The 18,184-nt window shown below is 29.3% G+C and overlaps 1 protein-coding gene across 4 annotated transcripts in view; it reads right to left on the bottom strand.

Annotated features, from left to right (window-relative positions):
* The window catches only part of LOC129981100 (uncharacterized), a 577,941-nt gene that overhangs the window by 374,024 nt on the left and 185,733 nt on the right, over nucleotides 1-18,184 (bottom strand). For all 4 annotated transcript variants that reach the window (XM_056091770.1, XM_056091772.1, XM_056091773.1 and 1 more), the window contains exon 3: nucleotides 4,755-4,857. In XM_056091770.1, the coding sequence (XP_055947745.1) occupies nucleotides 4,755-4,857 (103 nt within the window). The remainder of the gene's footprint in view (nucleotides 1-4,754; nucleotides 4,858-18,184) is intronic.

Raw genomic sequence — 18,184 nt, forward strand, 5'->3', positions numbered from 1 at the left:
AACGGAAGCAGTTAGGCAAGAATGAAGGTGAGGCACATTTCAAGTAGAATATTCGTTATGAAAAAAACATGGGTAAGCATATTAGGATAAAATTAGCAAAGTTAAAGAGAATTTTAAACAGGTAAATAGTGAAATAACTCAACTTGTTTTGGAAAGCTAGAAAAGAAAGTGATTTGCTGGTTAGGAATAAAAACAAAAGGAAACAACAAAATAGATATTTCAGTTGAACGTTTTTTATTACCGTAAATCTTTAAAAAGATTATCCGAGAATTCTTTCCAAAAGATTATTTTTTTTTTCTTGAAATTTGAATTCTAAAAGTGTATTAAATATAGATATCATATGCGTCACTTGTACAAAAATGACTTTTTTACTGATTCGTTAATTTTCAGTATCTCCTGGTCAATGACGCCTCATTTTTGTTGCAATCTTCGGGATGATGCCATTTTTAAAATCTGCTTTAGAGAATGAAGCATATATATGCCAATTAAAATTTCACATTTTTCTTTTCTCATTTCCAAAGTATACAAAGATAGAGCATTGTAATAAATTCGAACTCGAGATTTTGACGAATCACCACACTTCAGATCTCCCCAAGTCCGAGAATCACATCTTTGGAAAATGTCAGTCTGTCTGTCCGTCCGTCTATCTGAAAGTACGAAAACTCAAAACCGATTTGAACTAAGACAGGTGAAATTTTATCAGTCTTCTTTACGACAAACTTAGATTTCTATCAAATTTGAACGAAATTCTATAACAGGAAATTCGTTGTCCGAGTTCAAGGGAACAACATAAACTACACAAGAAGAAAGAGCTAAATGAGTAAAATTTGGTAAACAATTTTAGCATCTAAAGTATAGATCTGTACCAAATTTTGAACCAGCAGGTCGATCGTCTGTCAGTATGTAAACCACATTATTTTAAGCGAGATATTTCAAAAAGATGAATAAAATTTGAACAGAGAGATGAATAAAATTTGGTATGTGATTTTATTGCTACAATTAAAGTTTCGCATTTGATTTTGGTTTAAAATGATTGAAAGAAATGCGCTTAATATGCATACCCGTTTCACTATACAGTAAAGCGCAAGACGCTCATGTGTGAGACTCAAGGGATTATATCATTTTACAGAAAAAATAAAAATGCATTTTTTGAACTTTGAGAGATCTGAAAAGAGGAGATTGTAATACATTTGTATACGAAAAAGTAGGGAGGGGGGACCAGTTGCCTCTTCTGTGATCTTAGATCAGGTGGAAGGTGTGCGTTATATTATTGCCCATAATAATAAGATTAGTTTTAAGCATTGCTAAAAAAAAGTATTATAAGTGTTTTTCGCTTTATTAAAAGAAAGTTTTATTAGTTTTTGTACAGTAAAAAAGTTTGCATTAGATTGTTCATGACGGAATTTAAAATCAGAGAGGACGCCGTTTGTAGTGATTACTTTGGGGCTGAATCAAAGTGATCACTACATCCCAATTATCAGTACAACGAAATTGATTTAAAAAGATATAATTCTTCAGGGATTCAAGAATACCAGAAAAAAAAGATCTCATGTCACGATTCGTAACAAATATTCGTTTTAATTAGAAAAATTGACACAAAGTACAGAATTAAAAATAAAATCTATTTAACTTTTAAGGCTTTTTTAAAAAGCTGTAGAGAACTAACATATTTTTGAGGAGTTATTTAACGCACTTTATTAAATGGTTATTAATGGAATATATGATTATACCGTGCATTCAACCATATGAATGGTTGGATAAACAATTCATTTGAATAATGTTCTCAAAAATATTTAAAACGCTATTGGAATGATCTTAAAGTCTTCATTCGAAGTAATGGTACATTCGCATGTCCATCTCTTTTTCTTATTTTGAGAAAACACGACTTCAAAGCATATTCCACACACTCATCCTACCGACATTCCTTTTGTTTATGCATCAAAATGTCATTCTTTTTTATTATGGATTTAGTACCACTTCTACAATTCAGATGACAAATTTTCAATATATTGCAGCTTTCTGCTGATTAAATATGCAAAGTTGTTCGTACTAATTTAAAAGACTAAGATTTCTTTCATGTTCAACATGCGACGTTTGCTCATGATGAAGCTGATAATGCACATTTGTTACAGCCGTTAACACTCTGAATGGAAGAAAGTAAAACATTGCAGAGAGTAGACTGATGAAGTGGAGAAAACGATCTAAAGATTTTTTTTTTTAATTCGACTTTACCACGCGCCTTTAAACTATCCTAACCGATCATCGAAATCGATTATTTACTGTAAACGAATTGTTGAGCATTAGAATCGACGGATTTCGTATGTATTTAGTATTTAGATACCTAGGATCCATTTCAAGCTATTTTGATAAATATAACCAACTGGTCGTATTACCCATGACAAATACAAGCAGCGCCTACTGTATGAGTAAAATCAAGCACTATAAGAATTAAACTAATAGACTAATGCTCTATAACGTTTCGAATTTTTTTCTCTTTTTTGCAATTTTACAGCATCTATACAAGTGCCCGTCCTTTCCCAGTTTGATGGTCTGTCTAGAAATCTCGCCAAATTTTGTCACAGGTCATCTTTGATGGTGATGATGATGTCGTGCCCGCGTTACCACAGAAAGTGGGTAAACAGCCTGAGCACCCGAGTGCAGACGTCTAGCTCAAATGAAAATGGCACTCACATACTCGCTTGAACAACCCTTTTTTATGGGGGGGGTCTTTCAACACCTCACGGATGCAACACAGGAGAAGAACAACCATACCCGAACCAGGACTCGAAACCGGGACGCCCAGATCATGGGGAAGACGAGCTACCCTAAAGCCAGGACGCCGGCAGATCATATTTAAAATGCAATATTTTAAAAAGAAACGACGAAAAGTAGATTAACTACGGTAATAAAATATTTCGCTAAATTTTATTTTTTTATCATTAACATGACAAATACACGGTCTTAGAAAAAAAAACATGAGCATGAGAATCCATCTTATTTTCAAATATAATTCTGCATAAAATGGAAATGGAAGCAAACAGTGCGATTGTGTTTCGAAAATAAAGTGATAAGATGTTACTGAAAAAATTTCATATGACTGTTTTCGATTTTCAGCAAATAATTCATTTTTATAATTTATCCCGGTTAAACTTCTCTCGTATACACCAATTAATGAACCAAAATTATACATAGACATTTTTTTTTGTCTGGTGTGAAAACGAAAACTGATATCTTAAGGCCATTTTCTCAGTAATGCTGAAATCGCTAATCATCTCTCTTTTATCTTATCTTTTCTTGTCCCAATTAATTGAGTTGATATAGTAAGAAATTATATTTCTTAGTCATTAGATTTCAGGAAGTTGGTATTGAGTATTATATTTCAGGAAGTTAAATATTTTTAACAGTAAATGCTATCTTAGAAATTAAATTCAGTGTTGCAGAAATCAATTATTTGATATTATTTAATACCTCATTCCAATTATTATTAATTAATTTTTTTAACTGTTAATAATTTTTAATACTATTATCAATACTGAAAACTATAATATACGCGTAGCTATATTATAGTTATAATATAACGTAGCTATATTATAATTTCTTTGAAAACTATAGCTATAACAGAAGAGCTTACTAAAGGGTATTCCAAAATTAACGCAAGGTGTGAATTTGCCACTATCAGTGCATTAAAGTGTTGGTAACCTTATTAAAAAGCCCTTTGACAGCTGATAGTTTTGGGTTAGTAACAAGGGAGCGTTACACGATAGAACAACGTGTTAATGCAAAATTTAAATTTTAAGAAAAATTAAATTTTTTCTTAAAATTGTTGTATTTTTATTGAATCGTAAAATACACAGGTTAGGTCATTCGGTCATAAAGGTAAATAGTCTCCACGGCTTTGCTGGAACATACGCATTCTTTTGTCGAAATTTCCCATGACCATTTTGCATAAATGTAGCTGAATTTGTTCACGCAGCGTTCAATTTCCTCCTTTAATGCCCGAGTGCTTGTAGACATTCTTGGCATTGATATTTGACTTCAAATAAACCCATAACAAGAAATCCAATGGTGTTAAATCATACGATCTAGAAGGCCAATTCTCCTATTTCCGAACAGTGGCCGCCAGATTTCCATTATTTTTGAACTAATGTTCAACAATGAAAACACATTGTTTTACCGTCTAACGCTTACTTTTTACTAACCATAAGCTATAAACTGCCAAATGTTTTTTTAATAAAGTTGCCCACACTTTACTGCACGAGATGTGACAAATTCAAATCTTGCGTTAATTTTGGGATACCCTTTATTTTATATAAAATAAAATGTCAGAAATCAAGTTTTATTAAAAGATGTTATCACTTGTATTACGATTTAATTAATTTTTTAAGTCGCCCTGGAAAGCTTTTATAACTTCGAATAAATAATTATTTATGCAGCATAAACCATTTTTCCAATCTCTTAATAGATATTTTTTTTAAAATCTTTTCAAGATTTCAATCACATAGTTTTAATTTTGATACAATTCGGTTGTAACGGCGACCGAAACGCGCCAAGAAAAAATTTCGCCAAATTATAAAAAATGTACTCAAAAAAACGAAGATGCTATATAGTTTGACGGTTGAAATCGCCAAATTGGCAATAAATAAATAAAATAAAATAAATTGGCGCTTTTTGGTCGCCAACAAATACAACCGACAAGTACCTTGATTTTTATATTGTTTAATAGAAAAATTTCCTTTTATAATTTGATTCCTCACCTGAGAGGCTTTTCGTACAAATCTGCAACAGTTTTTAAAGTATGGCAATAGTCTTTCTCCGACGACAGCAACTCTTCGACGATTCTTAAACGAACGTCGGTACCTAAAATATAAGAAATAAATTGAATTGATGATAAAATTAGAACCTAAAACATCACATATCAAATTTCAGAATTAAAAGTAATATGAGGCATAAATTGTAAATAGTTCACATTATTTTTATAATACAATTTAAAAATCCCTGAAACCCAATTTTTAAGAATTTTTTTTTTTACTACGTTAAAAAGAAATTGATAATTAAAAAAAAACTATTTTCCTAATATAAATGAATTATGTCTTCTTTCTCCAAATGTGGATTCAGATCAAGTCCGGCAATAATAGTCAATGGAGGGTACAGGGCCAGATTAATAAAAAAATATATGTTATCAAACTAATTACTAAATATATTTGTAAAAAAATTGCAATTTATGAGTTATAAAATATTCAGATATTATAAACACTTTCTCAAATATAACTGTAACAAATTCCCTATCTGTTTCATAACGCTCATTTAATTATTGCAGATTTTAACAAACGGAAAAGCCACGCTATCAAGAATCATAATAAATAAAATAAACAATTTTATAAAGTCGCTAAAATAAAAAAATGTTTAATAATCTTTAATAATGTTATTAAGTTAAAAAGGGTTGAAAGTTTTTTCTTGTCGTCTACGGATCTACAAAATTTTATATCACAACGTGCGTAAGTATAAATACAGTAACTAAAATAATTATAAACTTGCCTTGCTAACATTACTGTTTCATTATTATAAAAGTTACTCAAAATATTTCTAAACTTCATAAGAATTAGGGAAAAAAAATAAAGCAGACATTACTGAAAAATCACTTTTTTGAATTTCAAAATGGATTAAGAATATTTTCTTTTTGTGAAATAATTAGCTTCAAAATTATTGGAAAAAACGTAAAAAATTTATTAATTTTTGACTGAAAATCTAATTGTTATTTTAAAACACTTCTTAATGAGGCATTTTTTAAGCATTTCTTAATTTGGCTATCTAAAAAATAACCGCATGACAAATTTGATAGGTTTGGATTCAAAAGTTTACATAGTAGATCGTTTTGAGGGATATTTTTTTAAAGCATTCCTATCACAATTGGCTCACAAATAGTATGCCAGTCTATAAATATCATATTAAAAAACAGATCTGAACACGATAATAAAACAGATTTGTTAACTACATCTTTACAAAGAGCTGAAAAGCCACATGAAAAAGAATCCCTTTTGCTAATATATATTTATGAAGAAAGCTGGAAAAAGTAAGCGCCATTCTGACGTTACATCATTCTTTGTCTAGACATTTATGAGTTTCATCTAGAGTATATTTATTATTCTACTGGCTAGGATACTACATTATTTAAACTGAAGAAAAGATGATACGAAGGCGGAAAATGGGAAAATATTGTACCAAAACTTGGGTTTTCGCTGAAAGCATTTCGCCATATTCATCGGATATTTTCTCATTCTCTGAAGTCTGGTAGATGTCTAAAAAGTACTTTATGGGCGAAATCGCATATATATATATATACCTGGGAAATTTATGTCGTTGATGAAAGTACAAAGTTCTGGAAAAAACTTGAATTGTGGGGAAAATTTGCATTCTAACCTTTTTTTTTTTTCCCTCCTTGTGAGTATATTTATCACAGGAAGTGCGTCAGTTGAATACATAGAAAGTTTGATTATATAAAGCATTTTGCAAAAAAAAAAAAAAAAAAAAAAAAAAAATGTTTTGTGTTATGAATGAAAGAGAGAGAGAGAGAATAATACTTATGAATGAATATTTTCCCAACTTTATAAAATAGTAATATGCTTTTCAAAAAAGTGAAAAATTCTTAGATTTTGCATTAAGTTAGAGAGAACAATTAGTATATCTTTTTATTACAAATGAGTTGCGTTTGGTGACCGGCCGATTCGCCGGAGATATCATTTCATTTCAGTTAGATTGCTTTGATGTAATTTCTTGTCAAACATTAAAGCCGTATTATTTTACATTACTTATGATCTGTTTATTTCGTTCACGAACCTTTCTAATGAAGACTAATCCCATGACATCATAAAGTAGTTATAAATGTAAATTTGCCATGCTCATGTATTTTCTAATTATCGCGTTATTGTTACTGCACTTCTTTTTGCCTTATAAACTACACATATAAACAAAATCCTTCTTTAGCTCTCAAAGAAGAAAATCGCGCAAATAGTAGATGAAACAACGAAAACGATCTAAGTTCTTCACAAGAATGGAAATATTGTTGTAAAATGTACTTAAGTATATGTTTAAAAGTTAATTAAATGTAGACTACAGAATTTTAGAGCAATTAAATCGCCATAATTGAAAATGACTATAAAACGGCGAAAAAAATCCAATTTTGTACGGGGACATTATCACGTTAAAACATAAAAATCTTGCTTCATTTTTAATCAATTAAATTTTTTAAGAAAGCATTCTGAAGTGCACATTCTCATCCTCCAAAGTATGCCAGTGCCATATATGGCAACTCTAGATCAAACGGTCTGGTTTGTAGAGCGTCAACACACGCACACGCACGGACACACACACACACACTAAACATTCTATAACAAAACATTTTATGGATAAGTCTTCATTTCTATACAAAAAAATAATTGAATGCATTTTTTTTCTCTCCTTATATAACATTTGCCCTTAGCCTTCTGCTATGCACATCATACTTTGTACGTCTTTGTTATGAGGGTTAACAACTGAATGTCTCTTAATAATAATGAAAAAAAAAAAACTGACATTCATTCTGTTATTAAATCTTAATCATGCATTCAATTTACATGTTCGTTTCCCAAATAACATTCACTTCTACCCAACTTCTATGCATACTGCGCATTAAAGAGTGAAAATAAATGTATGAGAGAAATATTTATGAATATAAATTATATGAATAAAAAAATGCCTAATTGAATATTCTATTATTAAATATTAACTTTTATGCAAGAAAAAAATAAATTTACATTTCAAATAATGTTTGCTTCCAATCTATTTCTTAGCACTTAGTTTTTAAGGACATAAATATGCCGAATCTTTTTTTAAATCGGTTTCGAAACCTATATCATACTACAAGGTCAGTCTATTTAAATATATGACTGTTAAACTTTTAATTGATATTTTTAATACCAAACTGCCCGGTTTTATCATAAATAAATGAATATTTGTTTTTGAATTTCGAAATAGGAATATATTTTCATGTTTTTGTCAATGTTTTTTAATAAACTAATCGTTGAGGGATGTGTGACGCATAACCTATATCCTTTAGTAGTTTATTTATCATAAAAAAATGATCATGAGAGTGGAAATGCCCAAGGTTAAATGTTAACTCGATTTTATCATAAAAAATAAAAATTTATTTGTTTTTGAATTTCTATTGAGAAGGAATATAGCTTCATGCTTTTACCAATATTTTCTACAAAACCAATAATTAAGTGACGTGTGACGTATAACCTATTTCTTTTAGTAGTTTTAACTATTCAAAAGAAACGCACTGATCTAAAGAAACTTTCATGGTTATTCCACTATAACACTGATCCGTGTCTTTTTAATACTCCTTAAAATGATTCTGACTAAAGGTCACGCAACATAAAGCCTCCTTCCCCCTCCCCCCTTCCAACTTTCTTCTGGCTCTCCCGGTTCTTTTCGTGGGATGCTAATCATATTGAAGAGTGGTGGAATTCCTTCGCTTTTCCGAGTGGAAATCATTCAAAGTGGATATAAAAAAATAACTCATCCGTGTTTTCTTGATCTCTGTACCGGATACCTGCGACAGAACTCGATATCGATCTCATTTGCATATGTGCACTCAGTTGTAGCGGAAGAAGGTTTCTAAAGAAATCGAAATATGTAGAGCGAAATCTTATCTCCGTTCCGCTTGAAGGATGGTCTTCGATTGAGGTGACTAATCCAATGAATTATCGCTCCTAGGTGCCACTCCATTCCTATCTCAGACACGAATGCCAATACTGCCGAGTTTATCTGGGGTCTTTTTGCTTCAGAGGAGTTATAATTCAGGAGTGAATCAACACGTGGTACGTGAGTGGAGAGGTTGTCGAATAGGATGTTTTTGATTTTTTTTATCGTGTTTTGCTGATGTAAACGAATAGAAAAGTCTAAGGTTGAATTTAAATGGACTTCGACTGACATTATGTCTGGCAACTGGTTGAGAGTAGTCATTGATATTATGCATACAAAATTGTATTGCGTCTGTTTAATTCAGTTTCTCAATTATACTTTAAATACCTGGAATTCAATTATAATTTCCATTCCTGTAAATGTTTGACTGTAAATGCAGGGCCGAAAAGTTCATCATTCTAAATTATAATGGATTTATTTCCCTTTTAATGACCTCTTCAATCAGGAGTAGTGGCGGATTAAGATAGTTTGCGGGGGACCCTCTGAGACCATTAACAGACCCTTTTTTTAATAAATGACCATTATTTATTTTCACATTTCAATATAATTTTAATTTTATCAACATACTAATGATTTACTTTAGATTTTTTTATATATATTATTTTAAATAAATTATATTTCTTTATTTTATAAAAAAATTATTATATTTTAATTTATAAACTTTGCAAATACGTTTTTATTTATTTATTATGATTCTTGCCTGAAAGATAGTCTCTTTTATACAAAACAATATTTAAGCAAGGCTCGATTTTTATAAATAGTATTAAAATGGGGAGAACCTAATGACACAACAATATTTAAGCAAAGGTTTGGGTTTTACAAATAATGTTAAAATGAAGAGAACTTAATGACAAACAATATTTAAGCAAAGGATCAGTTTTTATAAATAGTGTTAAAATGAAGAGAACATAATGACAAAAAATATTTAAGGAAGGGGCTCGGTGTTTATAAATAACATTAAAAGGAAGAGAAACTAAAGACACAACAATATTTAAGCAAAGGCTCGGTTTTTATAATAATGTTATAATAAAGAGAACGAAATAACACAACAATATTTAAGCAAAGGCTCGGTTTTTATAATAATGTTATATTGAAGAGAACGTAAAGACACAACAATATTTAAGCAAAGGCTCGGTTTTTATAATAATGTTAAAATGAAGAGAACGTAATGACACAACAATATTTAAGTAAAGGCTCGCTTTTATGAATAATATTAAAAATGAAGATAACCTAATGATTTACAAAAACATTTAAACAAAGACTCGGTTAGTGTTAAATTGAAGAGAACCTAATGACACATACACAAATCTGATCAAGATAACATAAAAATTCTTCCTATTATCCAAATATTTTGTAATTCATAAAACTTGTATTTCTTATAAATTTATTTAAGAAACAACTGGGTTAATAACGTTTTTTTTATCTTTATGTATGTAGCTTCCTATAGGTCAAGCGGCCCTAGGCAGCTCTTTGTTTAAAAATCCGCCCTTGATCAGAAGTAAGCTTAAATCTCCTTATTTCAACTAGATTAATCCGTTATTTTATAAAATCCAATATCTTGGCTGAAGAGAAATAAACGGATAATGCCCTTGATTATAACATCTTAAGTAAATGAAAATATTAAATCGCTTTTAAAAGTTTAATTAATGTTTAAGAATTTTCTTATGATATAAATTATAGCATATTTTGCTTATCGCATTTCTTTCATAGATTCGTACTTTTAGATTATTAAGATTCTCATGAAACCCTTCAAACACCCGTGAAACATTTAGTTTTGGAAGAAACGAATTCAAACTTGGTTCTACCCAAAATTCACCATAAATATGGTCCATAAATATAGTATTAATCAACAGGGATTAAACAATCTCTTGCTAAATGATATGAAATTACGGACAGAGGTCGTCACATACGTCATCCATGTCATATGTTCAGAATTACGAGATCTTTCCGAACTAAATAAGGAAATGAGAACTAAAATAAGCGAAACGTTCATATAATTAAATTAAATACTTAAAAATACACTGAAGTCAATTATAGCATGAATAATAGCAGGGCAATCAGATTTATATTATTTCAATTTTTAGTTCATTGCGACAGTTAAATGATCATATTTAATAATCAATATATTAAAGATACAGTTTTCAACTTTCTTGAAATGCGAGTTAAATAATTCATGAATGTGAAAATGATAAAATTATTAATTATCCTAATTATTAAAGAAACGACAAACAGGTGAAATGTAACTGTTTTTTACAAAAAGTGCCTAGGAATCAAATGATGACTTTAAAATATTACTGATATAATTTATATTTCTGAAGAAAATTTCAACATCCCAAAAGTCAGCTATCTAATATTTAACCAGGAAAACTATTTAAATATTTATCAACTCTATCCGTATTAGTTAACCCTTTAAAGGGCCATTATTTTTCTAGTCATATTATGTTAAAATATTTTTAGAATAAGAAAGGGTATTCATTTATCTTATTAGATAAATTTAATTTCATTAATTAATTAATTTGGTTAGTTAATAATTAAGTAACAAATCAAGACATCATTTTGTGTGAGATAAAGAACTGAAGCATCTAAGTTTCTGTCTTTCTAAAAAAGTTTGTCAAAACTTATGCCAACCTACATAATTTCATACTAAGATTGATAAATTTGGTGGGAAGCATACTTCCCACGGTCCTAGAAAGGGGTTAAATATCAAAAATGAATTATTCATATTTTAAAATAAGCAAAGCGAGAGTAATTATTAAAAACTGTTAATATATTCATAGACGAATTTTTAAAATAATTTAGTTGTATTTCGATTTTTTTTTTGAAATGCAACTAAATTCACTGTTTTATACAAATTCAAATTCATTTTTAATGAAATTGAATTTACATAAAAAATTCTGCATGAAGCAATTTTAAATTCATTGCTTCTTACATTATTTAAAATGATAAAAAATATCAATATTAAGAAAGAATAATAAGGCATTTGAAATATAGCAGAATTGATATTTTGAGCATTTTATTTTTAAATTCTTCCTTACAATAAAAATTCCCAGAAATTCTAAACATTTTTCTCTTCCCCATTTGAAAGAAACAAATCACACGAATAAATATAGTAAACATATTTCTAATAGTACATAACATTCTGCTTTTCTTAAAAAACCGTTTAATAAATAACCTAATTCAAAAATTGATTGATAATCACTATTTTTATAAAATCCGTTCGAGAAAAGAAAACATTTCAAAAGCTAATTTTGTTTAGAAGAAAAATGCACATTGTTATATATTTTGCCGAAACATGGTTTCAGTTTAATTTTTATTTCAAAACAATAGTAACACTCTAATTTTGTAGTTTATTATATTCACTGGTTATATGAAATTTTTGAAAATAAGTTCAAATACTCTTGAAACCAAAGCACTGTTATTTATAAACAACATTGTGATAATGTAATGTAATTGAATGTTATAAAGTTGAAAGTAAACACTTTAGCCCGCTGAAATCGAGAATGAAAATTGACTAACTTGGAACTCACGTACCATATCGCTGGAATGTTAACAAGTTTATGGAATAAACAATATATTGAAACTTATTTACTTTGATTTTCTAGAAATATAATAAATAAAAGTTATAATTTATTCCCTTTATTTAAATTTTATTTTTCTGATTTGCCATTTTTATTTTCACTCATAGAAGGCATAGAAAATCTTGTAACCGCTGAAAAATACGAATTCCGAAGTTTTTACGAGTCTCCATATATTAGACCTCTCTGTGTTCGAATAATACGTTTTTTGGCATTATATTTGTCTGTCTGTCTGTGACAGAGGTAATTGATGTAGATTGGTGAAATTTGGAATACAGTTTTAAAAGCAAATTTGTTGATTTCTATCAAATTTTGAGCGAAATCAATTCAGAGGATGGCTATTCGAATAAAAGTTAACACGATAACTATAAAACGAAGAGAGCTAGATGGATGACATTTTGTACACAAATTTGAGATCTAAATTGCAGATAATGTCAAATCTGGGATCAAATCCTTCGACGTGTTGATTTTCTTTCGGTCTGTACATTCGCAAGAATACAGACCACAAAAACGCGATAACTCTGTGGTGAAAGCTTGTAAGCCAGTTAACAGCTACACTACCTGAGCAGTTGCTTTTGTATCGTGGTCATGTTACTGGCTGCGAACCACAAGGTCCCAGGTTCTATCCTCGTTCATCGCCAATCCGTCACAACTCAAAAACGCAATAACGCGAAATTTGGTATATGAATTTGTGACTGCAATTGCAGTTCTATGTCAAATTTTGATTTCAATAGGTTTGAAAGAATGCGTCAGAAAGATGAATTTGATTTTCGTTCACTTATTGCTAGATGGCTTAAAATTAATCCCCAAAAATTCACCATGTAGTAGAATCAGTAAAAATGATAAATTGAAGCCAAAAATCAATATTTTGTAACTATATTCACCAATGGCATGTAAGGAATTTGTGGCCTTACTCAAAGTCTCAAATTTTTTGCAGGGGAAGGGGTTAACACCTTTATTAGAGTATGCGTGAAAGTTTACGGGAAACAATTTCCGCTGGTTTCTGACCCTTTATTAAATATTAAGATTTAAAACAATGAAAGAATCCATTTTTTATTTATTTCGAAATATATGGAAACTAAACTAAATGATCTTGAATTGCATGTTAAGGTCATTAATTAAATACGCCAGTGGTACGTTGAGTCTTTGACACCAATCCTAATCATAAACAATAATGATTATCATCATCAATTATCATCGTTCATTTTTATTTATTTATTTAATTAACCCGCTTCATTAATTTTCTTTCTGGACTGTTTGTTTGTTTGTTTGCTCAGCACAAATTTTGCAATCGATTTTAAATTATTTAATCTCTTTTAACTGCTTGAAAATTCAGTTTATATCAGTTCGTTAATACCGTTAAATAACTTCTTTACATTAATAAAAGAAATTCCAAAAGATATGAAAACAGAAATTTTAAAAATAGTAGTAGAGTCTCACTATCACTGTATTTCAAAGTCATCTACGCTAAATTAAAAAAAAAACTACTACAAATTGAAGAACAAATTGCATGGAAAATATATAAAAAAAATGTATTGATGAAAAGGTAAAATTTTGAATATTACGATGGAATTAAAATGTTTCTTTTAAAATAATTTAATCCAAAGTTACTGCAGGAATACAGCAAAACTGGAGTTAACTTCTAATTAATTGAAATACTTAATTAAGTTTTGCATTTTGAAGAGTTGGCAGAGTACTTTCTTTTATCTTAAATTAAGAATAAATGAACAAATTTGGTTGAAATAGGCCAAGTTGTTTAGGAGGAGATGTGGAACACACATACATACATGCACTGCCACAATGACTTTTATACATATTAAGATTTAAAAAAAAAAATTCTTTTTCCCTCTCGAAGGTTACATTTATTTTGAGTTCTTCCTACAGACATCTTACAATAATCTTAGAGAATCATTTGTAAAGATAACCAAATTTGTTTCAAGGGCAGTATGCACTTTTTTTTTCATAAGTTTCACCTAATCTTTGATCAATAATAGATAGGCTACTTAATGACAAAGCTGACAAGCAATTTACAACTGTCAGCGATTTGAATCCGGACTAAATACACCTGTTTAGTGATAGAAGCTTCAGTCTTCTATTTCCTATGAATGTTCATTAAGTAGCATTGCAGGTTCTGCTTTGATTTATCATTTCATTGACATGAGGGAGAATATAAAATATTTAGAAATAAATTTTCTGAGACTGCTTTAATTTAGTTCAAGATTTCCACCAAGTGTTATCTATCAGTATTGAATTTAGAAAATCATTTTAATAAGCCACGAATTCTTAGCCCTTCAATATCTGGCTATAATTCTGTATGCTAGATTCGTTACATGTTTAATATACTAACACAAAAAGCTTGAAAAATAATTGAAGATATTATAATGTATAATTATACTAATTAGCAAGGATTTCATCTTAAACTACATTTTTAGTATTTCAACTTACACTATCTGTATGTTTTGAGGTGCATTTCTACAAACATTTCATTGAAACTTTGACCTGCCCACTGGTCAAATGTAGCTTTTATGCCAATAACTAATTAGCAAGGATTTCAGAGCATAAATTATATTTTCATATTTAACATTATACCATCTATACCTTTTGAGATGCATTTCTACAAACATTTCATTGAAACTTTGACCTGCCCACTAGTGAAATGTAACTAACTCTTGCCCCAATAAACCACACAATCAAACTTTGACCTGATCTAACAAATCATTTAATGTATCAGATAAAATTTTTAGTAATTTATCTTAAGGCGATAGAGAGAGTCTAACGAATCTATGGCATCAAAATCTAACAACAAAAGGTCATGCAAAAAAAATCAAAAAGTGGTACTAAAAAATGTAAAAATTGTTATATGATATGACGTACAGATGCAAAAGAGATAATCTTCATTTTTTTACAAGTAGGCATTTTCCCCAAAGGTTTTAAGTCTGTTTATTTGGCAGCAATAAAAATTATTCAAACTAATTTGAATATAAACGATTTCGAAACATTTTCATCGGCCTATTTGAGAAAATTAACAATTTAAAGCTAAATTTTGAATGGGGAAATATTTATTAAAACTGACTTTTATAAACTAATTATATTAAATTTAATACAATAATATTGTTGAATTTACATTCGCTTGAATAAACAATATCATACATACATACATTCATATAATATTTGGCCTCTAAAAATATTCGTTCCGAACCTCGTTTTCAAAGTATGCATTTTGTTAAAATACTAAGATATTGGCATATTTAATATTTATTACAAAGATATTGACAATTTTATTAAATATTAGCCGCCTTTGGCGACCAGCCGGTTCGCCAATCTTAATGTTCGTTAAAATTTTAATAATTAAATATTTTATGCAATTTCTACTTTAATAGCTTCTTCATCAAAATATTTTAAAACTTCAAATTTTGATTATCATATAATTCATTCATAATATTATAAAGGCCTTCAGTCATAACGTAATATGTATCTCTCTCATTTTCTGTTAGCACCCGTAGAATTTATGCTTTAAATTAAAGTGGAAAGAATTTATCTTCAATTAATATAATAATATTTTTTACTGAAACAAAGCATTTTTTTATAATCTGATTACTGAAAATAGAGTCACTCAGCGTTTAAACTTTATGGGCACTAAAGAATATCTTTTTTAATTTATGTAATATCTCAAGAGTTGGTCAACAAAATTTTCTTAGATTCATTATGAGCAGATCGATTAATTAACAATGTTTAAATTTAAATGCATCAAACACTAAGAAAATAAAACGAATCGTTTAAAATAAACGGTTGAAAACGGTAGAATTTATGCTTTAAATTAAAGTGGAAAGAATTTATCTTCAATTAATATAATAATATAGCCGGTTACGTAACGCAAATACGTGATCGCTGGTTACGTAACGCAAATACGTGATCGCTGGTTACGTAACGCAAATACGTGATTTTTTCTACGCCAGTTGGGGTAACGCTATGCGGATTAGAAATTTTTAATTTCCTTTATTCTGTTTTATTTTAATTCAAAAGTACTTCAGAATGAATCTGAATGATTGATTCATTAACAATGTTTAATTTTAAATGCATCAAACATGAAGAAAATAAACAGAACCGATTGAAATAATCCGCCGAAAAATTTTAACCCTAGCCTCATTACTGTTGGGAGAAAAAAAACTGAAGCCTTTCTCGTTTGGCGCTGGGGATAATGGAAGATTTTTTTGGCGGAAAAGTTGGCGGTGGGGAAAATGGAAGATTTTTTTGGCGGGAAAGTTAGTTTTTAATTAATAATTAAAATTCTAATTAAAAATTCGAAAAAAGAAACCCCAGGTGCACATTCCCAACCTCCAAGGTATACATGTACCAAATTTGGTAGCTGTATGTCAAACGGTCTGGCCTGTAGAGCGCCAGACACACATTGAGCTTTATTATAAGTATAGATTAGATATTATTTCAAACATGGAAAGAAAACATCAATGTTTTGATTTTTAGTTCGATCTTAAAGCATGAATTCACAGATTACCATTTTAAGATAGGATCATTTTCAAAGTAATTACAATTTTTATATCCCAGAAAAAAATAATGTTCAAAATATGTTAAAAAATAATGTTAAACACCAATAAAAGCAGTATAAATAAAATTTTCAAAAATAAATTTGAGTTTTGATATCAATTAGTGTACCAACAAAATTGTTATATGAGAGCAATGTTTTTCAATTTTTAATCCAACGGGATATTTGTTTTTGGCTTCATTATTGTTTCAGCTGATTTACTAATCAAAAAATTTGTTTCAATGATCCTTAGTGTGGGTTTTAGATATCCTGTCGCTCCATTTTAGGCATCCGTAAAATCAATTTGATTTGTATGGTTTGAAAGGTTGCCCATTAAATTTTATATGCCAGAATTTATATGTCGTTCACTAGCTCAAAAACTGTAGATAGATAGCACACAAAGAGGATGTTTGTATTTGCTCACCTTGAAGTGGAAATATATGGGAAGGGGTGGCATTGATACTCATGTTATATTTTGTTTCGATATTGCAGATAAATGCCTGATTAATTAATTAAACAGAAATGCATTTGTTTGTCATGTTTATGGAACCATTATAATTTTTTTCATTAAACAACCTTTCTAAACCATTTTATTTTAAAAAGGATACCCACATTTTCTTTATTTTAGATGCATAGTTACGGTTATAGGGATCTTTGAGAGAGGAATCTTCCCATCATGGGCCCACTGTACCTCTAACATAGAAACATAGCCTAAGAATGTAAAAATAATATCCTCCCTTATCATTTACAACATTCGTTGTTTCTTGTAGATAGATGAAATATCCAGAGGATGTTTGCAATTTGCTCACTTTAAAGTGAAGGAATGTGGGAAAGGATGGCAATGACAATCATGCCATGTTTTATTTTGATATTGAGACTGATATTATAGATAAGTATCTGATTTATTAATTAAATAGAAATTTACTTTCTTGTCATGGTATCGTTCAATTAATTAATTTCATCATAATTTTTAAAGTTAAACATGCTTTCTAGACCCTTTTTCAAAAGGTACCACATTTCTTTTTGATGCATAGTTACGGTTTTAGGTATCTTTGAGAGAGGAAATTTCCAATCATGGACACACTGTACCTCTAACGTAGCAATATAACCTAAGAATATAAAAATAATATCCTAACTTATCATTTACAACATTCGTTGTTTCTTGTAGATAGATGGAATATCCAGAGGATGTTTGCATTTTGCTCACTTTAAAGTGAAGGAATGTGGGAAGGGATGGCAATGACAATCATGCCATATTTTATTCTAATATTGTAGATAATTGTCTGATTTATTAATTAACCAGAAATACACTTGCTTATATCCAGAG

Source organism: Argiope bruennichi, chromosome 8 (assembly GCF_947563725.1).
Source record: "Argiope bruennichi chromosome 8, qqArgBrue1.1, whole genome shotgun sequence".
Taxonomy (NCBI): Eukaryota; Metazoa; Arthropoda; class Arachnida; order Araneae; family Araneidae; genus Argiope; species Argiope bruennichi.